General features: G+C 39.3%; 1 protein-coding gene across 10 annotated transcripts in view; it reads right to left on the reverse strand.

The window, feature by feature from the left end:
- Nucleotides 1-88: 88 nt before the first annotated feature.
- LOC100358984 (vascular endothelial growth factor receptor kdr-like) overlaps nucleotides 89-26,359 on the reverse strand; it is a 299,906-nt gene continuing 273,635 nt past the window's right edge. For 8 of the 10 annotated variants that reach the window (XM_051827734.3, XM_051827731.3, XM_070067438.2 and 5 more), the window contains 2 exons: nucleotides 25,979-26,079; nucleotides 89-7,156 (listed from right to left, as the gene is read on the reverse strand). In XM_051827734.3, the coding sequence (XP_051683694.3) occupies nucleotides 6,949-7,156; nucleotides 25,979-26,079 (309 nt within the window). In that variant the 3' untranslated portion in view covers nucleotides 89-6,948. The remainder of the gene's footprint in view (nucleotides 7,157-25,978; nucleotides 26,080-26,359) is intronic. The other 2 variants (XM_089323750.1, XM_089323749.1) reach the window with 1 other exon arrangement.

Genomic DNA, 26,359 nt, shown 5'->3' on the forward strand with positions numbered 1-26,359 from the left:
ACAAAGGAAGGAACAGACTGCTGAAAAGAGGTAGCTGTTTAAACTTCCAGAATCATATTGGTATCAAATAAATGCAGAAGGACAGTAGTTTTGAATTGAATACAGACTTCTTTATTGAAAATAAAAGATACAATATGATTTTGATTACATAATAAAATGCAACTGATGGAGAGGGATTTCTTTACTTGGGTATATTCTCCAGGTAGCCAAGGGGTAAGCAAAGCAAAAAGCTCTTTGTTTTTCGTTTCTAAACTTGGGCTTAGGGCTAACAGCGCATGTTTGTAGACAGGAGAAAACAAGGTCTATGAAGGAAATGTGAGCCATGGGGGTAGAAGCTTCCTCTGATGTGGTAGTTATTTGGTGGAGCTTTGCCTTACATTGATTCTCATCTGTTAGTCAGCTAGGGACCCCTGCCCATATTCTGCTTAAAATAGAACTGCTATCAATATAGGGAAGAGCCTCTCACTTTTTTTTTCTGTGCAGGAAAATAAAATTGCTATTCCAAGGTAGGTGTTAACGGGTTAACTGCCAAAGAGCTCTCCATTCCTCTTGCCTTACTCTCCTGCTGGGGCAAATGATTTTCTTTTACCTACAACTGACAGTTATCCAAATTCATAATGTGATTCTCTTGACAGGGATGGCCCACAGTGGTTCATGGATCTTTTGTGCTCAACAGTAATGGAAGATGAATGACACCGTGAACATTTATTTGAGATATGTGAGGAATTCAATGGATTAAGGACCTGGAGTCTTGAGTTAGGCTATTTGGTGGGAAGACCAGCTAGCCATGTTACTGTGGTGGCTGCTGCTGCCAACCTCAATTACAAACATATCTGTGGGTGCTAAGGTTGAAGTGGCAGTGATTTCCTTGAATCACTCTCCTCAACTGCCCGCCAAGAAATGAGATTAGCTAAATTTGGTGGGAATAAAATGGAATATGCCTGAGATAACTCTCATTACTTGTGGCAAATTGAGATGCTGTTTTTCTAAGATATCTTGGCCTGGCTACTAATATACATACCAGGGTAAGATCAGCACCCTGTATGTAAACCACCACATCTCTTAAAACAGCCACATTTTGACATGAGTATATAGATAGAAAAAGAAATGAGAGAGAGAGAGAGAGAGAGAGAGAGAGAGCTGTCTGAGAGCTTCTGAGAAGAAATGGATGTTTGAAGAACTGCAGGGTAAAGGACTTAGATAAGAACTAAAAAATCTATGAAAAATCTCTTTTGGCAACTCCTAGAGTTGGCTAAGACTATTTATAGTCTTCTGCTGAGCACTCAAAAATACACAGGAGTTCAAAGAGACGAATGAAAGAATGTAAGCAGTCATCAAGTAGCTGTACAATTGTTCTCATAAGGAAGACATTAGATGCCTCAGAATTTTTATCAAAAGTTAAAAGTGTCTTCAATCCCTAAGTGCCTTCTTGTTTTCATAGTCTAGACGTGAATATTTAAAAATTCCAAGGAATATGTCAAAAAGAAACTCGTCATGCTGATTGAAAGATCTTATCAACTAAGTTGGAAATACAGCAAGTCAGAGACACTCTTTGGACCCATGCAAGGATCCCCAAAACACTTGGTTAGTTGGACTCTCTTACAAATCAGACTCAGCCTCCCCAACTCCTCAAGTTATTGGATACGTCAGAGCCAGTTACAATCAATTCTTGGGGCCGGCACCGTGGCTCGCTTTGTTAACCCTCCACCTTGTGGCACCGGCATCCCATATGGGCGCCAGGTTCTAGTCCCGGCTGCTCCTCTTCCAGTCCAGCTCTCTGCTGTGGCCCGGGAAGGCAGTGAAGGATGGCCCAAGTGCTTGGGCCCTGCACCCGCACGGGAGACCAGGAGGAAGCACCTGGCTCCTGGCTTTGGATAGGCATAGCTCTGGCCATAGCAGCCATTTTATGAGTGAACCAACGAAAGGAATATGTTTCTCTCTGTCGCTCTCACTGTCTAACTCTATCTGTCAAGTAAATTTAAAAAATTTAAATTTTTTTTTTAAATTTATAGGACTAAGAACCAAAGGGATCATATAAACAAGAATAGTGTCTGCAAATACTAGCTGATAGAATAAAAAAGGGAGAAAATGATCCAACATGGGAAGTGAGATACACAGCAGACCCATAGAATGGCAGATGTCCTAAACAGCACTCTGGCCTCAGAATCAGCCCTTAAGGCATGTGGATCCGGCTGAAATGCCCATGAGAGTATTTCAGGCATGGAAAGCCAAGACACTCTGAAAAAAAAAAAAAAACACCTAAATGAAAGGTCTCCGTGAGTGAGATCCCAGTGGAAAGAACGGGTCATCAAAGAAGGAGGTACCTTTCTCTGAAGGGAGGAAAGAACTTCCACTTTGACCATGGCCTTGTCTAAAAATGATCAGAGTCAGTGAACTCAGGGGGCTTCCATAGCCTTTGCAGCTCATGACAAGAGCCTCGGATGATTACTGAGGCCATAAACAAGAGTGTCCATTTGTTAAGTCAACAACAGGAGTCACTGTGCACTTACTCCTCTTGTAGGATTTCTGTCCTTAGTGTGCTGTACATTGAGATTTAATGCTATAACTAGTACTCAAACAGTATTTTTCACTTTATGTTTCTGTGTGGGAGCAAACTGTTGAAATCTTTACTTAATGTATGCTAAACTGATCTTCTGTATATAAAGAGAATCGAAAATCAATCTTGATGTGAATGGAAGGGGAGAGGGAGTGGGAAAGGGGAGGGTTGCGGGTGGGAGGGACGTTATGGGGGGGAAGCCATTGTAATCCATAAGCTGTACTTTGGAAATTTATATTCATTAAATAAAAGTTAAAAAAATTAAAAAACAATGAGTTCTTTCCTTCCTCATGGCATCCTCTTGAGTTAAACAGAGCTATTAGTAGAGTGGGAGTGACAGAATTTGACAAAAGATGTGCCCAATCTGCAACACTAGATGGAGCTCCATACAAAAGGAAAATAAGCTCTGGTAACTCCGAGAGATATGAGGGGAGCTGTCATTTGTAACTATTTTTAGAAACCCATGTTCATCTTGCATGAGAGGTGGCTCAGCCTCCAGAAGCACTGCCAGTATTGCATGGGATATTTATTGTGGGATAACAAGTTATAAATAAATTTTTGAATAAGCACGGGTAATTTAAAAAGCTTGTGGAAAACAGAATTTAAAGATAAATTTATTTTGGTGCAATAAGTTGAAATCCACTCATAACTCTTTCAAAATATGCATTTCCACAAACTTTTTAAAGACTTCTCATATATGTATGTGGCTACCTCAAGATATACTCCAATAAAATGACAGAGTAATATTTAAATTTAAGAAAAAATAATAGCAAAATACTAACAAAATATAATAACACTTGGATAATGAATCTACAGTGGACTATGGGAAAGAATCTTTGAGAAAGTTGGCTCACTGTGCCTGCTCACAAGGTCTACTGAAGCCTGGGATACCTTTCCACCCAGAACAGAATGGGAAGGGATGTTCTTGATGGAGGGTTCTCTCCACTCAGGAGCTAAGTAGAGATGAGGTTTTTCCTGTCTTGCTTCTCTACTCTCACCTCCTCCCAACAGAAGGTTCAAGTGGAGAATGAGGGACAGTGACACCAGATGTCTTGAGCAGTAAAGACAAATAGTGAATGAGTAGAAGTAGTTAACTAATTGGAACTCTTTCAAATGGCTTTGCACTGAAAGCTAGCCAATTTGAAATATGATTACATGAGCAAGTTATTAAGATATGAAGAATAACACTTTAAAAACTAATTTCAGGATCAGCACAGTGGCATAGTGGGTAAAGCCACAACCTGCAGTGCTGACATCCCATAAGGGCACCAATTTGAGCCCCAGCTGTTCCACTACTGATGCAGCTCTCTGCTATGGCCTGAGAAAGCAGTAGAAGATGGCCCAAGCCCTTGGGCCCCCGTTCTCATGCAGACCTGGGAGAAGGTCCTGGTTCTTGGCTTCTTATGAGCCCATCTCTGGCTGTTGCTGCCATTTAGAGAGTGAACCAGTGGATAGAAGACCTCTCACTCTCTCTGCCTCTGCCTCTCTGTAACTCTGCCTTTCAAACAACTAAATAATTATAAAAAATACTATAACTTCAAACAACTTTTTAACAGTTTAACAGTTTGAAATGTTGCTGCTGTTTGCTTGCCTAAGCATTCCATCATGACATCTTAAGGAGACGACTTTCTGTAATAAGTTCCTCACCAAATAATTTTGTGAGCTCTCTTGCTGGGGGGACTCCTGGAGCTATCTGAAGAGGTTATTGGAACTATATGCAGTCCCTTTCAAGGTTCTAGTCAGTGAGTGCCTTGATGAGAGCTTCTTTGATTTATGTTTCTTGGGACTCTACTATAAAAATTTGTGTTAGCAAAATTTCTGTTGGCAAAGCTACTTGTCATTAGGGACAACTGGGAAGGCATACTAGGTAGATGGCCAAATGATAAAATTCTTGCTACCACTAAACTAATTAATACTTGTAACAGGAAATGGGGAGGAATCAAGCTTGGTTCTTCACTACCACCTTCCAATGATCTCTTTACCTAATGAGGACTACCTATGCCAGTGGCAAAACTGGATACACCATTCCCAGGAAGTATTTCCTGGGAAAATCCTGGAGGAAGGAGGTCACTCTAGCAGCAACTGGAGACTGGTGATTCCCTCATTCTTTATTCTGTCACACATTTCAGCCTACTTGTTCTGAGCCAAGTAGCCAGCGTTTCCAGAAAGCTGAGGAATGAGAGGTAAAAGGACTTGCATATACCTCTATGTTTGAATGGCCCCAAACCAAGTATTTCGTAGAGAATTTCACTATGATTCTCTGGGCCTCTTTACAAACTTTTTAAGTAGACAGAATCTGAACCTAGCCTGCTTTGAACAGTGCTAATGCCCTTGTGTCATAAACACAAACTGAATTTGAATAATACTAGTATTTTTCAGAACACCACAGAAGAGACTAGAGCAGTTGAAGCAGAAACATAGCACTCCATTTACAGGGGGAAGTAGTTATTTTTAGATGCACATTAGCCAAAGAGGAGAACAAAGCCAAGACCTACTATTAGGCCCTTCCAGTGGCATCTTTTACATTAACACATGTTTATGTGAATGTCCATGTATAAGGTCACAAAACTTCAAACAGTGGATGCTTGCAAGCCCCTTTTCTTCTCTGGAAGAGAAGAAAAGAATCTGGATATCAGATTTCCAACTTATAAAATGGGGATAGAAAGGAACCAGAGCTTTTTTTCTGGTACAGATTATTGAAGGATATTATTGCTTATCTTCCTTACCCCCTGATGCTATGAATATGAGTCAGAGGAGACTCACTACCTGCAAATTCAGTACATATTTTCGCCAATGCAATCCAATGATGAGCATCTTGTCTGTCCTTGTGTGGTTGCATGATCCTGGACTTACGGCAAAGGTAGGAGGTTCTACCTCATCAGATGTGATTTATTGAATACTGGATTTTGAAGGGGGACATGACAGGGCTAGGGTTTTACAAAGTAACTACCGACCCTCAAGAATGTAACTAAGTTTTTTCCTTTGAAAGAGAGGTATATATAGGTGCTTTCTGGAAGGGCAATACAGGTCAATCTAGAGGGACAACAAGAAAAGGACCCTCACCTATTACTCTCTTATGAGTCTATGCAAATTTACTTTTTTGTGTTGCTGTTCACCTAATACAAGAGCCTGGGGATTATGTGTCAAAATTGCTGTTCTTGAAATCTCAGTATTGAATACTAGCTAGAGTATTTGATTGGGTATTTTCTGGCTTGGGAATCGCACAAAGCTGATAATTATGTTTGTAGAATGTATTCCTAAATATATTAGGTATGCCCACTTCTATTGTAGCTTCTATTGAAGCTTCTAGGAACTTCTTGTATCCAAAGAATGCTGTGGAGTGTTAGATTTGATACCTCATGGGAAATGTTGCAGGCAAACAGCTTTCTACTCCCATCTACTAGAAATCTCTATTCGGTTTTAGGTCTGAATAATGGTTGCTTTATTTTTTTTAAGAAATGATATCAATATTGGAGCTAAAATTTAAAGAAAAAGAAAATTAAAAATCTGTGTCTATCAGTGCAAATTTAGTTTTATAAAACTTTGTTTTATATCTTCATCAAATCAATGTCTAAGAATGTTACAGTACTATAGTTCTTATGATCCGTTATTACTTTAAAATGTACTCAATTATTGTTTATAACCATTATCTATATTCCCACTGAACTAGGGTCTTTTTGCCTTTTCCTTGTTAAATTTATTGGTGAAGTGTTAAGAATTTTTACTATAATGTAAATTTAACATATGTTATGTCAAAAACTACAAAAAAGACATAAAGGAAGAAAGGAGGAGGGGAGAGATGAAGGAGGGAGGGAGGGAAGAAGGAAATACCATTTTCTTAGAATTGTATCTACAAATCACATTGAATCTGTTATAAACTAATTAAAATTAGAACAAAAATAAAAGATATTCAGATAAAAGTTCACCAAGTAATGTTCACAGGTTGATTGCTTGGGATCTGAATATCATGGAGGTCCCAGTTTCTGATTAGAGGTTCTGCAGGTCTTTGAAGGGGTACATTTATTGTTGTATTAGCCATGAATGAAATAATAATGGGCCAAGTTGGTAAAGGGCATATATAGAATGACTAAGGATGTTGCTGTGCTAGACACAGCTGAGTGAGTTAGCAAGTATTAAATGTCAAGAGAAATGGGACAGAAACATCCTGTTGTCTCTCCATTCAGACCCAAGAGCATGGATTTCGCAATATGTGTCCCAAAACTGTATAAGGAATTGAGATTCTTTGCTAAAATTTCTTTTTTCTCTTCTTTCATTCTCCAATATCATAGTAATATTGTTACCATGACATGAATGTGAAAAGCATTGCTGATTTTTATAAGGAAAGAGAGTGGTCTGAAAATGGATGATGAAGGAAGAGTGCTACTAGTAGGTTACATGGGTATAGTGCTGTAGTGAACCACAAAATTATAATCAGGAGGTGGGCTGTGACATTCGAGGGTGGGATCCAGAGGCAGGAGGCAAGTCTCTTCCATTTGATCTTCCTCTTCAAGCTCAGGGGCTGAATGATATTTCACAAGCTCCAGATCTGTCTCCATTAGGAAGGACTCCTTGCTCTTGCTCTTGTTGACATCTCTTGGACTGGTAAGAGAGAAAAAGAAAAATGAATAGTTAAAAACTCATGGTTTGTAAGATAGAAATGCATCTTTTAGTCAGAGGGGTAATGGAGGCTGATAGATATCAAAGAACCCTGTAGTTTCTTTTTAAATAAATAAAGTTTCTCAAGATGTTGAAATAGGGAGAGAGTTCACTGCTCTAGTCTAGGGGAAAATAGTTTTAAAAAGTGGAGAGAGTACCATCTCAGGGAAAAGTTAGGGAGAAAACTGCAGTGGAAAGTTAGAGCAATGCTGTGGATCCACATGGAGGGTGTGGACATGCGGCATGAACATGGACAGAACACATCTTTCTATTTTATTCCTTTTAGTTTTTTCTTATTCTAATTAATATCATTGGTTGAGCACTTTTAAATTAACACAACATTATTCTTAGGTGTTTAAATTTAACTCTAAAGTGATCCCTGTTAAATATAAGAATGGGAATAGCAAAGGGAGGAGATGTACAGTTTGGCATATGCTCACTTGGACTTACCCCTAATGGTAGAGCTAGAAACGTGTTAGGGGATTCCAATTCAATGCCATCAAGGTGGCATATACCAATGCCATCTTACTTGTTAAAGTGATCAATTAAAGTTCATAATTGATGAAAAAAAACAGGATTAAGTGTCAAAGGGATTACATAAATAAGACCAGTGTCTGCTAATAATTAAAAATGAGAGAATGATCCTACATGGGAAGCAGGACACACAGCAGACTCATAGAATGGCAAAAGCCCTAAACAGCAATCTGGCCTCAGAATCAGCCCTTAAGGAATTCGGATCTGGCTGAAAAGCCCATGAGCGTTTCGCAGGCATGGCAAGACACTGTGGCAAAAAAAAAAAATGACCTAAATGAAAGATCTCTGTGAGTGAGATCCCAGCAGAAAGAACGGGCCACCAAAGAAGGAGGTACCTTTCTCTGAAGGGAGGAGAGAACTTCCACTTTGAATATGGCCTTCTCTAAATAAGATCGGAGTTGGTGAACTCAAGAGGCTTCCAAGGCCTTGGAAGCTCACGACAAGAGCCTCGGGTGATTGCTGGTGTCATAAATAAGAGTGTCAATTGTTAAATCAACAAATGGAGTCACTGTGCACCTGCTCCCCATCTAGGACCTCTGCCCTTAATGTGTTGTACTATGTGAATTAACGTTAAAACTACTACTCAAACAGTACTCTATACTTGGTGTGTCTGTGTCGATACAGTCTGTTGAAATCTTTACTCAGTATATACTAAGTTGATCTTCTGTATGTAAAGATAATTGAAAATGAATCTTGATGAAGAATGGGATAGGGGAGGGAATGGGAGATGGGAGATGGGATGGTTGCGGGTGGGAGGGAGGTTATCAGGGGAAAAGCTGCTATAATTCAACAGTTGTACTTTGGAAATTTATATCTATTAAATAAAAGTTGAAAAGACAAAAAAAGCATGCTCTTGTTAATCCTCCGCCTGTGGCGCCAGCACCCCACGTTCTAGTCCCATTTGGGGCTCTGGTTCTGTCCCGGTTGCTCCTCTAACAGTCCAGATCTCTGCTGTGGCCCGGGAAGGCAGTGAAGGATGGCCCAAGTGCTTGGGCCCTGCACCCGCATTGGAGACCAGGAGGAAGCACCTGGCTCCTTGCTTTGGATCGGCACAGCGCACTGACCATAGTGGCCATTTTGGGGGTGAACCAACGGAAGGAAGACCTTTCTCTCTGTCTCTCTCTCTCTCACTGTCTACCTCTGACTGTCGAAAAAAAAAAAAAAGAAATCCACAAACAACAAATGCTGACAAGGTTGTTGGGGAAAAGGTACCTTTATACACTGTTGATGGGGAGGTAAACTGGTGTAACTATCGTGGAAAACAGTATGGATATCCCTCAGAAATCTGAAAATATACCTACCATATGACGCAGCCATTGCACTTCTGGGAATTTACTCAAAGGAAATTAAATCAGCATATGAAATTGTTATCTGTACACCCATGTTTATTGCCATTCAATTCAAAATAACTAAGATATGGAATAAACCTAGATGGTCATCAATGAAGACTGGATAAAGAAATTATGGTATATGTACATCATGGAATACTACACAGCAGTAAAAAATCACTTGTAATGATATGGTTGGAACTGGAAGACATTATGTTTATTGCAACAAGCCAGTTTCAAAAAGACAAATACAATATTTTCTCACTGATCTGTGGTAACAGAATACCTAAAAGGTAATCTACAGAAGTGAAACTGATACTTTGAGATGCAATGACTTTGAACATGCCTTGTCTCAACCATTGAGGAAAAATTTTCCATACTATTTATTTATTTATTTATTTATTTCCATACTATTTATTTCTGCTTAGTATAGGGTTAATCTTATGTGTATAAAGTGATTGAAAAAGGTTATTAGTAAAATAATGAATAGTAATAGTAGAGGGAGGCAGAAGAAGGGTGGTAGTGTCGGTGAGAGGGAGAATAGGGAGGAAAGTATGGATATCCCTCAGTTATTCCTAAAGTTGTATTTATGAAATCCATAAAGTTTGTTGGAAAAAAAATTTCTGGAAAAAATCAAGTTTCTCCCTCAGTGAAGCCAGAGATCAGTGCAAATTTACATGCACTGTGTTAATCTTAGCTGGACACAAGAGGAAACTAAATAAATGGGAACTGTGGTCTTTTCTTGAAGGCAATTTCTAATATTATTGGAAAAATCCACAAAGAGTACTCAGAGAGCAGCATGTTTCCCGCTGCCAATGCTAGCATAAATTCCATTTGGGGAGTGACCCAGTGGATGGAGGACCTCTCTCTCTCTCTCTCTCTCTCTCTCTCTCTCACTCTGCCTCTGTAAGATTTGCCTTTCAAATAAATAAATAGACTTAAAAAAAGAAATCCAAATACCATATGTTTGTCATTATATGTGGGCGATAAAAGTGTGCTGTACATTGAGATTTAATGCTATAACTAGTACTCAAACAGTATTTTTCACTTTATGTTTCTGTGTGGGAGCAAACTGTTGAAATCTTTACTTAATGTATGCTAAACTGATCTTCTGTATATAAAGAGAATCGAAAATGAATCTTGATGTGAATGGAAGGGGAGGGTTGTGGGTGGGAGGGACGTTATGGGGGGGAAGCCATTGTAATCCATAAGCTGTACTTTGGAAATTTATATTCATTAAATAAAAGTTTAAAAAAAATAAAGAAAGAAATGTCTATGCATCAGTATTGTTGCAAATATAGTTCTGTCAAACAATTTTATACCTTTGTCAAATCAATGACTAAGAATGTTATACCATTATAAGTTTTAATTACCTGTTATTACTTTAAAATTTAATATATATGGGTGAAATCATCATCTTTCCATTCAATTAAGTTTAAAACCCTTGCTAATATTCCTTCTCAACTAGGATCTTTTACTTTTTACTTGTTTAACTCTTTATTTGGCCGAGCATTAAACACTTGACTGTAATGAAAATTGGAAATATTTTCTCTCAAAAAAGAAAGAAGGGGAGGAGGAAGGAAGGAAGGAAGGCAGGCAGGCAGGCTGGCCAGCCAGGGCTGAATAAGCCTAAAGCCAGAAGCCAAGAGCTTCTTTTAGATCTCCCATGTGGACGCAGGAGTCAAAGTATTTGTGGCATCCTCTGCTGATTTTCCAGGTACATTAGCAGGGAGTTGGATTGGAAGTGCAGCAACTGGAACTCAAATCGGCCCATATGAAACCTTGGCTCTGCAAGAAGCAGCTTAACCCACTGCACCACAATGCTCTCTCCCAAAACCATTTTTATGTATTTCATCTGAGATAGTTTCTCTAAAAATGCCTGCATCAGATAATCATTTTCGACCCCATCATATAATGACAAAAATGACACTCAGAAAAGTGGTTAAGTAATTATTCTGAGATTACCAGTGTAATTCTCTAGGCAATCCATTCATGTGAAATTTCTTGGGTTCATAGTGCATTATGGTTCTATTGTAGAGGGGAGAACACTAACAGGGTCTTTCATTATACCATAAAATGTCTTTGTCTGAACTGGATATATGGCCTGGGTGCCTTTGTGTAAGACACAACCTGTACAACCATTTATAGCTGCCATGGCCATTGCTATGGAATTGAAGTGCTAGGTATAGAACACTACAAACAGCTGTGAGATTGTGCATGGCACTGGGCCTAAGGCCTAGAATTGACCAGGTACTTATATCAATGCTGAGTCCAGTGGCTTTCTGAACAGCTGAGCCTGTGTAGATGTGAACACAAAAAGAAAGGGGGACCACAGACTAAGTCTACTGTATGTTGCAGAAGGCTACCTTGGAGAATACACAAATTATTCAATACCAAAACCTGACTTCCCAAAAGACTCTAGTGGAAACCCGACATTTGCTCCAAAACAAATGAAAAACACACTGCTTTACCATTGCTCAAGGTTATAAATCAGCACTGTCTATTTATTCCCTTAACTCTTTGAATGGATATTCAATAGCTTGTTGGGATATTTTCATCCCAGATTAATGGAGCACACTGGCTCAAGAGAAATGAGCAGTACCACTTTGGTGTGTAAAATTCAAATTGTAACAACATGGCGCAAACTCACATTTCCCTGTGACTCCCCTTATATACAATTAAATTAGCTGAAAATTATTAGACAAAAAAAAAAAAAAACTCTGAAAGTTAGAAGAAAGGAGGAAGATGGACTAACTCCAGGATTTTGGCTACAACATAATGAGTTCTCTGAGCTTATTCATAATCAACAATCTATTTCTGGACTGGGAGCCTGCAAGACCTCCAAATAAGAATGGCCAAAAGTCAAAATCAGGAAGAAACAAAACCAAAAAATGATGAGAAAAGCTTGTCCTCTCTCAAAAATTACCTAAAAAAGAGGAGCATCAAAAAGACATGATAATCTCATAACCTAATGGGATGGCATCACTTGTTTTAACTCACATAATTTTCTCAAGAACTCCATGATGTAGATCCTATTATTTTCTCCATTTTACAGATATAGAAATATAGTCACATTACAACACAATAAGGAATGTGTCCCAAAGCCATGCAGCCATGCAATAAGGAGTTGATGAGATCCTATGGGGCTGAGAGACCTAAAGGAATAGAGACTGGCAGAGGAAGCAGGAAGGGAATGAACACATGTATTGTTAGGCCATCCCAGAGACAAAGAGGTTGGTTCTCTTAATAGATGAGGCTTTAAGAACTTAGAAAATCATTTCCTACTTTTCCTGGAGTCCTTGAGATCATGATCTAAAGCACAAACATGAAGCACTAAGTTATGTTGTGCTCCTCAAGGTATCTGTAGTAGATCCTCTTTAGTTTGTACTTGACATGCCAGGTTGTCTCAACTGCATTAAAGAAAAGATGAGACAAAGTTCTTCAGTGTCATGTTTGGACCAGGTGTAGGAGGAGAGGAGAGAAAACCATTTCCATCCAGGGAACAGGTTAGATCCCCCAACTGCTCTAGGTTTGGGTATTAATTTTATTTATTTATTTATTTATTTATTGACAGGCAGAGTGGACAGTGAGAGAGAGAGACAGAGAGAAAGGTCTTCCTTTTCCACTGGTTCACTCCCCAAATGGCCGCTACGGCCAGCGCGCTTCGCTGATCCGAAGCCAGGAGCCAGGTGCTTCCTCCTGGTCTCCCATGCGGGTGCAGGGCCCAAGCACTTGGACCATCCTCCACTGCCCTCCCGGGCCACAGCAGAGCTGGACTGGAAGAGGAGCAACCGGGACAGAATCCGGCGCCCCAACCGGGACTAGAACCCAGTGTGCCGGCACCATAGGTGGAGGATTAGCCTATTGATCCACGGCGCCGGCATGGGTATTAACTTAACAAAATAATCCATTAATGATGTGCAGCTATCTCTGAAACTCATTTATTCAACCACATCTTCAGTGACCTATATTCAAAGCATGAAATCATCATTTTATTCCTGCTATAATCTAATTCCATGGAAACAGTGGCGTCACACGCATCTGTTTTCCAAACCTAAATGTGTGGTCTTACGTAAAGTTGTTTCCATTCTCCTCAACTGCAAAATTTGGATAGTATTAAACTTTATTCATGGGCTTGTGTTCAGAATTAAATTAGGTAAAATCAATGCCATCTAAATCCGATCATTCTGCCGTACTTCTTGTCTGACAATTGTAGTCCTCATTTATTTATCTTTTCCAAGACATCTGAAAATTTTGTCTGTCCTCAAAAGCAAACTCCTCAGTCACTATCCAATCCTTGCTTCTGCTCCTGTCGATAGTTCAATGCCTCAACAGTCTCCATGTTAAGATATCAAAATTAGCTTTATATTCAAGCCCCTAGCTCATAGCCTAGCTCCTTCTTTGAGTGAAGCAGTCTCCATGTAGCATGGTACTGAGTACTCAGCTTTCAATGCTAATGCTCACCCCTGCAAACTTTTTGGCATTGGTTATGTAGCTAATATCCCATGCATTCATGAAGATCAACAAACTTAAGCTTGCTTTATGTATTTGTGGGGCCAACAGATAGGCCTATCATATAGATTGTTCCATAATAAGAGTATCTTTGCCTTTGTATGTGTTGCTTTCTTTGTATGAAGTACATTCTCATCCCTTTCTACTTCCTTATATGACTAATTCCAGCTCTTCATTATAGGCCCAACTCAAATACCACCTTCCTTAGGAACCCCCTATGGTTGGCCCTCATATGTTTCCATGGGCTACGCATTTCCTTTGAGGTGTTTCCACAACACTCTGTCCTTCCTTGTCTTCCTTTACAGAATAACATGTATTCGCTTTAAATTTTTATGGAATAGATCAGATACAAAGGCCCAGAGAGTGTTAAAAGGAATATGTATAGATTCCTAACTCAATTTAAAAAAGATATAAATGTTGCTTAGATCTTTTTCTTTGCATTTTCTAATGCTCAACCATTAAACAACATATTTCAAATAAGCCATTGTATACAGACAAATTGTAAAAGGAATGAAAATCTATATAAAAATGAATTTGAATGAGAACAAAATATATCAAAATCTGTAACAGGCAACTCAAGCAATACTGAGAGGGAAATGTTTACTACAAAATTCTAAATATTAGAAAAGAGAACGTTCTCACATTAATTACTTAAGTTCATATGTAAAGAAACTAGGAAAAGAAGAGAATATTCTCTAAAAGCAAGCAAAAGGAAGACAAACGATAATAGCAGAAGTCAAAAAATTTCAATGTAGGAATATAAACATAAAATTAATGAGAAAAGCTTTTAAAATTAGTTCTATTGATAAACTTCTAGGAATATTGACAAATATTTAAAAAGAAATTGCCAGTATCAGAAATGAAACAATGGATAATCATGTCATATCCTATATCCATTGAAAAATAAAATGGTATACAGTGAACAACTTTATGCTTAAGTATGTGGCAATTTACAAAAGATTGGCAATTTGTTGAAAAACACCAACTACCAAAAGTTATCCAAGATTAACCAGTAACTGAAATATGCCTACTAGACTAAATTTGTTATTAAAAAGCCCTAAAGCATGGAAAGCCAAGACACTCGGGGGGGGAAAAAAAAAGAAGACCTAAATGAAAGATCTCTGCAAGCAAGATCCCAGTGGAAAGAACAGGGCCATCAAAGAAGGAGGTACCTTTCTCTGAAGGGAGGAGAGAACTTCCACTTTGACTAAGACCCTGTCTGAATAAGATCGAAGTCAGCGAACTCAAAAGGCTTCCATAGCCTTGGCAACTCATGACTAGAGCCTAGGGAGATTATTGATGCCATAAACAAGAGTGTGAAATTGTTAAGTCAACAACAGGAGTCACTGTGTACTTACTTCTCATGTGGGATCTGTCCTTAGTGTATTGTCCAATGTGAAGTAATGCTATAACTAGTACTGAAACAGTATTTTACGTAATGTGTTTCTGTGTGGGTGCAAACTGATGAAATCTTTACTTACTATATACTAAATTGATCTTCTGTATATAAAGGTAATTGAAAATGAATCTTGATGTGAACGGAATGGGAGATGGTGTGGGTGATGGGAGGGGTGCGAGTGGGAGGGAAGTTATGGGGGGGCATTGTAATCCATAAACTGTACTTTGGAAATTTATATTTACTAAATAAAAGTTTAAAAAAAAAATATCAAGACCTGTATATTTTCTTTTTTTTAACTTTTATTTAATGAATATAAATTTCCAAAGTACAGAATATTGATTATAATGGCTTCCCCCCCATAACGTCCCTCCCACCCACAACCCTCCCCTTATCCACTCCCTCTACCCTTCCATTCACTTCAAGATTCATTTTCGATTCTCTTTATATACAGAAGATCAGTTTAGCATACATTAAGTAAAGATTTCAACAGTTTGCTCCCACACAGAAACATAAAGTGAAAAATACTGTTTGAGTACTAGTTATAGCATTAAATCTCAATGTACAGCACACTAAGGACAGAAATCCTACAAGAGGAGTAAGTGCACAGTGACTCCTGTTGTTGACTTAACAAATGGACACTCTTGTTTATGGCCTCAGTAATCATCCGAGGCTCTTGTCATGAGCTGCAAAGGCTATGGAAGCCCCCTGAGTTCACTGACTCTGATAATTTTTAGACAAGGCCATGGTCAAAGTGGAAGTTCTTTCCTCCCTTCAGAGAAAGGTACCTCCTTCTTTGATGACCCATTCTTTCCACTGGGATCTCACTCACGGAGACCTTTCATTTAGGTGTTTTTTTTTTTTTTTTCAGAGTGTCTTGGCTTTCCATGCCTGAAATACTCTCATGGGCATTTCAGCCGGATCTGCATGCCTTAAGGGCTGATTATGAGGCCAGAGTGCTATTAGGACATCTGCCATTCTATGGGTCTGCTGTGTATCTCACTTCCCATGTTGGATCATTCTCTCCCTTTTTTATTCTATCAGCTAGTATTTGCAGACACTATTCTTGTTTATGTGATCCCTTTGGTTCTTAGTCCTATCATTGTGATCAACTGTGAACAGAAATTGATCACTGGGACTAGAGAGATGGCATTGGTACATGCCACTTTGATGGGATTGAATTCCAATCCCCTGGTATGTTTTTTTTTTATTTTTTTTTTATTTTTTGACAGGCAGAGTGGACAGTGAGAGAGAGAGACAGAGAGAAAGGTCTTCCTTTTTGCTGTTGGTTCACCCTCCAATGGCCGCCGTGGCTGGTGCACTGCGGCCGGCGCTCCGCGCTGATCCAATGGCAGGAGCCAGGAGCCAGGTGCTTTTCCTGGTCTCCCATGGGGTGCAGGGCCCAAGCACCTGGGCCATCCTCCACTGCACTCCCTGGCCACAGCAGAGAGCTGGCCTGGAAGAGGGGCAACCGGGACAGAATCCGGCACCCCAACCGGGACTAGAACCCGGTGTGCCGGCTCCGCTAGGCGGAGGATTAGCCTAGTGAGCCGCAGCACCGGCCCCTCTGGTATGTTTCTAACTCTACCGTTTGAGGTAAGTCAGCTTGCGCATAAGACCTGTATATTTTCACTGGAGAATTTTATCGAACATTCAAAGAAGAATCAACAGAAAATTTACATAATTTTTTCACAAAAGGCAAAAAGGAGGCAAGAATTCCAAATTCTGTGATCAGTATTGTCCTAATACCAAAACCAAATAAGATAACAGATCACACTGCCATGGACCTAGAAACAAGAATCTTTATTATTTTGCAATTCAGATATAGCATGTGTGAAAACAGTTCACATCAGCAAGTGGAATTTAACCCATTTATACGATGCCAGTTCAATATTAGAAACTCTACATGCAACTGCTGTATGACCTTGAAATTGTTTTCCTAGATATCTGTAAAAGAGAAATTACAACTTACTTTCATGCAAAAACTTGTTCACAAATGTTTATCACAGCATTATGAGTATGGGTGGATTTCAATTCTTTACACTAAAGTAAACTCAGCTTTTAATTCCATTTTCTACAAATTGCTGAAAGTAGCATCATATTTGTAATAGCCTCAAATTGATAGGAATTCATATGTATTTTAATGGATAAATGTTAAACTCATACATTCATATCATGGAATACTGCTACTTAGCTATAAAAATGAATGCATATTGATAAGGGAAACAACTTGGATAACCTCAAGGGAAGGAGTGAGTGAAAAAAAGTCCATCTCATGAGCACACAGACTTTATGATACCATTATGTAATATTTGATAAATAATGTAATTATAAAGATGAAGAGCATATTAGCTATTGCCATATTTTACAGATGGGAACAGTGGGCCTGAGTTTGTCTATAAAGGGGTAGCAAGAAGGGACTTGTGGTTTTGGATATTGACTATGGTGGTGATTACAGAAAGTTGTACATGTTAAACAACTGCATAAGGCTAAATACACACATACATCTGCATACCTGCAAAACGAGGGAAATGATAATAAGTTCATGAAGTCTACCCTTGTCATTTCCTTGGTTGTATACTGTACAAAAGATGTTAACACTGGGAGAGTGTGTGGAAGATGCATTGGATAATAAAGTTTTAAGAGAAGGACTAAGGTAAATATATCTGGAATAAGAACATATCCATTTAAGGTGGGCCAAGAAAATTATTTTGTCTGATAGCAAAGAATTATATTTATGAGTGTCATTTAGCTTCCTGGATTAACACAGCCTTAATCATCTCTAGCTCTTAGATTTGGTGATACTGGCGGAGCCAAGATGGCTGAATATTGAGGACGCGCACTGATAGTCCGGGAAAAAATAGGTTGATAAAAGAGGAATTACAGTAATCACAGGGAAAGGCTCGGGGGAAAAAATGCAGAGGAAACCCTTCTGGATATAGTGGATATGACACAGACGACCAGCGGGGAGAGCAGGGATGCCCACAGCTCTGAGTCCACACATCAGCTCTGGAAGGGGAGGTGAGCTCAGTAACCCGAGACATTGGCGGGGAAACAGCGTACAGAGTCAAGAGGGAAGCGGACTTGAGGCAGGAAAGTTCACCAGACTGACTCCAGGAGAGAAGGAATCAAAAAAAAAAAGTGGGGGGGGGGTGCTGGTACGGGCGAGTTTCTCTCTCCACCGACTTTGCAATGGCACGCAAGAGACAAAGAGCAGACGCCATTCTGGATATACGTAAAAAAAGGGTAGAGCTAATGAACTGAGGCCAGGGGAAAAAAGAGACAGCTGGTGAGAGAACTCATGGAGGTCACGTGAGTACTCTCCAGAGACGCTACAATTCAGTAACCTAGGCAACCCAGTGGAAACACACAGGTGAAACTGAGCCCTCACAGATTCTTGGGTGGTCTGTTGGAAAAAGCAGAAGAATGATATACACACAGAAGCCAGAGATCGAAAGCTAAATACCATCAATTCTGCTCAGCCGTGCAGTATTACTTACCTCCTGAATAAAATGAATAAATGAATAAATAAATAAATGAATAAATAAATAAAAAGAGAGAGATTTACCACGCATAACCTGAGGGTGTCACCTTTGCACACCCGTAACCCGGAAGAACCAAGCAGAGCTCTCTGGCCACACATCTCAAGTCTCCGAAGCTCCTCCAACAGCAGACAGTCCACTTAACACAGACATAGTGTAAAAAAAAAAAAAAACTCACAGTGAGGGAAGAAGAATTAACTATGCCAAGCAACAAACAAAAATCGAGGGAACAAGATCAACAAAGACACTATGACACCTCCAAAAAAACAAAACACTCCAAGCCAAGATTATAAAGATGATGAGATAGAAGAAATGCAAGATACGGATTTGAAAAAAATTATGATGAGAACATTTAGAAGTTTTCAAAAGCAAATTCTTGAACTACAGAGATCCTTATTGGACAGGATAGAAAATCTCTCTCGTGAAAATGAAATTTTAAGGAAGAATCAAAATCAAATGCAGAAACTAGTAGAACAGGAAAGTGTGATAGTGAAGAGAAATCAAAATGAAATGAAGATCAAATGACAAACACATCAGAGTGTCTAAAAAACAGAGTCAGTGAAACACAAGAGAGAATATCAGACTTAGAAGACAGAGCAGAGGAAAACATACAGTCAAACCAAAGAAAAGAAAAGGAAATTAGAAATCTAAAAAATATTGTTGGGAATTGTGGGGAGCAACTGGGAGCAGCTCGGACTAGACTAAGTTACTGGAATTAAGACTTATTCTATGCATCTGCTCTCCCACAATATGGCGCTGAGAAGGGAGAAGCAGCTTCTACACAGGTGCCTCCAGTTCAACCAATAAACTGTAGGACCTACTCCTGATTGGAGGAGAGCAGCGTACTCGGCGTGTGGGTAGCAGAGTTGGGATTGGTGGAAGAGGACTATAAAGGAGGAGAGAGACAACATGCACCAGGAACATCTAAGGGGAACAACTATCTGAGGGAACACCTGTGCAGCCCCCGAGAGAGCCGGCCGGTGGTGTGCCGCTCCCCCGCGGAAGTGGGGAAGGTGGCAGGGGGAACCGCCCTTCCACGGAGGTGGAAGGGTCGGTAGCCAACCCGGGAAGAACCAGCAGCAAACCCGGGAAGGGCCGAGCAGACGAAAGAGCAACGCAGGGTCCTGTGTCGTTCCTCCACGAAGAGGGGGAGCGACAGGAATCTACAGGATACTATTAAAAAAAAAAAAAAAACAACATTCGAGTTCTAGGAATTCCTGAAGGCATGGAGAGAGAGAAAGGATTGGAAGGCCTTTTTAGTGAGATACTAGCAGAGAACTTTCCAGGATTGGAGGACAGAGAAATCCTAGTAAAAGAAGCTCATAGAACCCCTAGTAAACATGACCAAAAGAGATCCTCACCACGACACGTTGTAATTAAACTCTCCACAGTGAAACAGAAAGAAAAGATCCTAAAATGCGCAAGAGAGAAACGTCAGATTACTCTCAGAGGATCTCCAATTAGACTCACAGCAGACTTCTCATCAGAAACACTACAAGCTAGGAGGGAATGGCGAGACATAGCACAGGTGCTAAGAGAAAATTTTCCAGCCCAGAATATTATATCCTGCTAAGCTCTCATTTGTGAATGAAGGTGAAATAAAGACCTTTCATAGCAAACAGAAATTTAAAGAGTTTGCCTCCACTCGTCCGGCCCTGCAAAAGATGCTTAAAGATGCGCTACACTCAGAAACACAGAAACATGGCCATCAATATGAAAGAAGGAAAAGGAAGAAAACCTACCAGTAAAAGAGCATAGGAAGCTCAAAGAATATACTAGAAAATATCTCCAGGAAAATGGCAGGGCAAAGTCACTATGTATCAATAGTCACATGAAACGTTAATGGAATTAACTCTCCAGTTAAAAGGTACAGACTGGCTGAATGGATTAAGGAACAAAACCCAACTATTTGCTGCCTACAAGAAACACATCTCTCTAACAAAGATGCATGCACACTGAGTGAAAGGTTGGAAAAAGATATTCCATGCCAACAGAAACCAAAAAAAGCAGGTATAGCCATATTAATATCAGACAAAATAAACTTTAATACAAAAACTGTTAAGAGAGACAGAGAGGGGCACTATATAATGATTAAGGGTTCAATTCAACAGGAAGATGTAACTATTATAAATGTATATGCACCTAATTACAGGGCACCAGTCTATTTAAAAGATATGTTAAGGGACTAAAAGGGAGACTTAGACTCCAATACAATAGTACTGGGGGACTTCAATACTCCACTCTCAGTAATAGACAGATCATCCAGACAGAAGATCAACAAGGAAACAGCAGATTTAATCGACACTATTGCCCAAATGGATCTAACAGATATCTACAGAACTTTCAACCCTACATCTACAGACTTCACATTCTTCTCAGCAGCGCATGGAACCTTCTCTAGGATTGATCACATACTAGGCCATAAAGCAAGTCTCAGCAAATTCAAAAGAATTAGAATCATACCATGCAGCTTCTCAGACCACAGCGGAATGAAGTTGGAAATTAGCAACTCAGGAACCCTAGAGAGTATGAAAACACATGGAGACTGAACAACATGCTACTGAATGAAAAATGGATCACACAAGAAATCAAAAGAGAAATGAAAAACTTTCTGGAAGTAAATGAGGATAACAACACAACATATCAAAACTTATGGGATATGGCAAAAGCAGTATTGAGAGGCAAATTTATAGCAATGGGTGCCCATATCAAGAAATTGGAAAGGTACCAAATAAATGAGCTTTCAGCACATCTCAAGGACCTAGAAAAACTGCAGCAAACCAGACCCAAATCTAGTAGGAGAAGAGAAATAATTAAAATCAGAGAAGAAATCAACAGGATTGAATCCAGAAAAAAATTACAAAAAAATCAGCCAAGCGAAGAGCTGGTTTTTTGAAAAAATAAACAAAATTGACACACCATTGGCACAACTAACTAAAAAAAAGAAGAAAAAAGAACCAAATCAATAAAATCAGAGATGAAAAAGGAAACGTAAAACTGACACCACAGAAATTAAATGAATCATCAGAAACTACTACAAGGACTTGTTTGCCAGCAAACAGGGAAACCTATGACAAATGGAGAGATTCCTAAACACATGCAATCTACCTAAATTGAACCAGGAAGACATAGAAAACCTAAATAGACCAATAACTGAGACAGAAATTGAAACAGTAATAAAGGCCCTCCCAACAAAGAAAAGCCCAAGACCAGATGGATTCACTGCTCAATTCTACCAGACATTTAAAGAAGAACTAACTCCAATTCTTCTCAAGATATTCAGAACAATCGAAAAAGATGGAATCCTCCCAAATTCTTTCTATGAAGCCAGCATCACCTTAATTCCTAAGCCGGAAAAAGAAGCAGCATTGAAAGAGAATTACAGACCAATATCCCTGATGAACACAGACACAAAAATCCTCAATAAAATTCTCGCCAATAGAATGCAACAACACATCACAAAGATCATCCACCCAGACCAAGTGGGATTTACCCTGGCATGCAGGGATGGTCAACATTCGCAAATCAATCAGTGTGATACACCACATTAACAGACTGCAGAAGAAAAACCATATGATTATCTCAATAGATGCAGAGAAAGCATTTGATAAAATTCAACACCCTTTCATGATGAAAACTCTAAGCAAACCTGGTATGGAAAGAACATTCCTCAATACAATCAAAGCAATTTATGAAAACCCACGGCCAACATCCTATTGAATGGGGAAAAGTTGGAAGCATTTCCACTGAGATCTGGTACCAGACAGGGATGCCCACTCTCACCACTGCTATTCAACATAGTTCTGGAAGTTTTAGCCAGAGCCATCAGGCAAGAAAAAGAAATTAAAGGAATACAAATTGAAAAGAAGAAGTCAAACTATCCCTCTTTGCGGACGATATGATTCTTTACTTAAGGCATCCAAAGAACTCTACTAAGAGATTATTGAAACTCATAGAGGAGTTTGGCATAGTGGCAGGATATAAAATCAATGCACAAAAATCAACAGCCTTTGTATACACAAGCAATGCCATGACTGAGAAAGAACTGCTAAGATCAATCCCATTCACAATAGCTACAAAAACAATCAAATACCTTGGAATCAACTTAACCAAGGATGTTAAAGATCTCTACGATGAGAATTACAAAATCTTAAAGAAAGAAATAGAAGAGGATACCAAAAAATGGAAAAATCTTCCATGCTCATGGTTTGCAAGAATCAACATCATCAAAATGTCCATTTTCCCAAAAGCAATTTACAGATTCAATGCAATGCCAATCAAGATACCAAAGACATTCTTCTCATATCTGGAAAAAATGATGCTGAAATTCATATGGAGGCACTGGTGACCTCGAATATCATATCTTCTCCCTGATCGGTGACAACTGACTGAACACCAACAAGGAAACCTGTTGAAGTGACATGGACACTATGAAAAACGGTGACTTGATCAGCCATAGCCCTGACTGTTGATGTACAACTTAATACGTTATCCCTCTTAGTATTTTTTCTTTGTCTGTTCTACTTAATACTATTGGTTTAATTCTGTAATTAATACAAAGTGTTGAAATTTAACTGAAAAGTGATGTGATCCCTGTTAAATATAAGAGTGGGAATAAGAGAGGGAAGAGATGTACAATTTGGGACATGCTCAAGCTGACTTGCCCCAAACGGTAGAGTTAGAAACATACCAGGGGATTCCAATTCAATCCCATCAAGGTGGCATGTGCCAATGCCATCTCACTAGTCCAAGTGATCAACTTCAGTTTACAATTGATCATAATGAAAGGACTAAGAGTCAAAGGGATCACATAAACAAGACTAGTGTCTGCTAATACTAACTGATAGAATAAAAAAAAGGGAGAGAACGATCCAACATGGGAAGCGAGATACACAGCAGACTCATAGAATTGCGGATGTCCGAAACAGCACCCTGGCCCAGAATCAGCCCTAAAGGTATTCGGATCCTGCTGAAAAGCCCATGAGAGTATTTCATGCATGGAAAGCCAAGACACCCTGGAAAAAAATGACCTAAATGAAAGATCTCTGTGAGTGAGATCCCAGTGGAAAGAACAGGTCTTCAAAGAAGGAGGTACCTTTCTCTGAAGGAAGGAGATAACTTTCACTTTGACTATGACCTTGTCTAAATAAGATAAGAGTCGGTGAACTCAAAAGGCTTCCATAGCCTTGGAAACTCATGACTGGAGCATAGGGAGATTACTGATGCCTTAAACAGGAGTGTCAATTTGTTAAGTCAACAACAGGAGTCACTGTGCACTTACTCCTCATGTAGGATCTCTGTCCTAAATGTGCTGTACATTGTGATTTAATGCTATAATGAGTACTCAAGCAGTATTTTACACTTTGTGTTTCTGTGTGGGTGCAAACTGTTGAAATCTTCACTTAATGTATGCTAAACTGATCTTCTGTATATAAAGAGAATTGAAAATGATTGTTGATGTGAATGGAAGGGGAGAGGGAGCGGGAAGGGGAGGGTTGTGGGCGGGAGGGAAGTTATGGGGTGGAAGCCATTGTAATCCATAAGCTGTACTTTGGAAATTTATATTCATTAAATAAAAATTTAAAAAATGCAAAAAAAAAAAGATTTGGTGATACTGTGATTCTGGTGGTGGTGGGGGAAGCAGAGTATGGTTTCTCCTGAGCTGTGATATGAGGTTAGGTCTTTGAGGTATAGAATCATAAGATCATTCAGGCCTAATATAATCTTGATATTTTACTCTGAGATAAGCAGTCACTGGACATTTTATAGCTTGGAGTGACGTGATCTGATCTTCATTTGCAAAGAATCACTGTGGCTATTTTATGGACAATGGATTACAAGGAACTAAGTGTTGAAACAGGAAGACTGGTTAGAAGGCTACTTCTCTATTCCAGGCAACAGATGATATTTATTTGATCAGAGGTACAAGCAGTGGAGGTTGTGAAAAGTGGAATTATTTATTGAACATTGAAGATTATTTACATAATCCAATTTACTAAATATCTCGTGTCTCATGTCACAGTCTCGTTATCCCCATTTGCTAGCTGTATCCCTAGCACTAGAATAATATCTAGCACAAAAGAGGAGTACAATAAATATTTACTGAAATAAATTTGTGAATAAATCAATGAATGTGCATCTTCCATGTGGCAGTGGCAATGCTGTGGGATTGTGACAAGGGCTATAATAAAGACCAGGAGAATGTCTAGTTATAGCTTCCTACTACAAGACAGCTTATATTCAAGTGTGGAAACAGTCCCCCTCCCAGCTTTGGAAAAGAATGAGGAGCACTTACAAAGAAGTAGAAGGAGTTAGAATGCAGGGTATTTCAATCTAGACAGTATATTTCTTAAGTACAGGGAATGTGACTTATTCATTACTGTAAGCTCGGTTTCCGGCACATGGTAAAAACTAAATATATGAATCAAGGGTTGAAATAAATGTTCAGAAGCCATGTCTTCTTCACCCTTTACTCTCAAACTCTAGCCTTAGTCACTCTATCATCTGAGCAGTTTCAAAAATAATTAAAGAGCCAGTGCTTTAGTACAGCAGTTTAAGAAGCCATCGTCTCATATCAGAACACCAGTTTGAGTCCAGCCTGCTCCACTTCGGATCCAGCTCCCTGCGAACAATGGCCTAAGTACTTGGACCGCTGCACCCACATGGGCAACTGGGATGACGTACCTGCTGCTTTCTTAAGCCTGGCCTAGTCTTGGACGTTGCAGCCATCTGAAGAATGAATCAGTGAATGGAGAAGATTCTCTCTCTCTCTCTCTCTCTTTCTCTCTCTCTCATCTATCTCTTTCAAATAAATAAATAAATATTTGAAGATTTAAGAAATGACTAATTTTTTACAAAGCCATTAGAGAGACCAGCATTGTCGAGTAGTGGGTAAAACAACTGCCTGAGTTTCCAGTATCCAGTGTGAGCGCTGGTTTGAGTCCCAGCTGTTCCATTTCAGATCCAGCTTCCTGCTAATGGCCTCAAAAAACACTGGAGGAAGGCCCAAGTGTTTGGGCCCCTGCATCCACATGGGAAACCTGGAAGAAGTGCCTGGCTTCAGTCTTGCCTAGCCCTGACTATTGCAGCCTTTTGGGGAGTGAGCCAGCAGATGGAAGATCTTTCTCTATCTGCCTTTACCTCTCTCTGTGTAACTTTTTAATAAATAAATTAATAAATTAATTAATCTTCTTTTAAAAGAGCACTTAAAATCATTTTAAAATATTGGGGCTTGGAGATGATGGTCAGGAGGGCAGTGGCTTCTGGTGACTATATGTAGATGATATTTTCTCTCAATATTAAGCAGTACTCACATCCTGAATGACCACACAAGGGAAAAATTGTCTCCTAGGCAATCAATGTACCTTTTACCGATACTGTTACTTACACACACACACATATATATATATATATATATATATCCTGACTGTATAACCCCAATTACTATACTCACCCTACGGCCATGACCCCATGTGGCCAGGAATGGATTTCCAGGCATTTTTGTCTTTTGATCTTATCCCAATTCATAACAGTTGCATAGTCTCCTTCAATGTTCTGGGCAGAAAAAAACAATAAAAGTGTTAGTGATCTGGCCTATAGACCAAATATCTGAGGTTTTGATGTAGGCTCCCAGGATTCAATTACTCTCTTCCTCAAGTAATACAACCAGTCCTCCTGCTAAAGTTTTATCTGTGCACAGAGCCTCTATTTCTTAGCTTCCCTTGAAACTAGATGTGGCTTAGTGACTATATTCGGGATAATTAAATTTGAGTGGAACTTCCAAATATAACTTCAGTATAATTACTTAAATGGAAATTTCTAGGGGTCAGTGTTT

Source organism: Oryctolagus cuniculus, chromosome X (genome assembly GCF_051225735.1).
Source record: "Oryctolagus cuniculus isolate XC-2025 breed Fujian yellow rabbit chromosome X, ASM5122573v1, whole genome shotgun sequence".
Lineage (NCBI taxonomy): Eukaryota > Metazoa > Chordata > Mammalia > Lagomorpha > Leporidae > Oryctolagus > Oryctolagus cuniculus.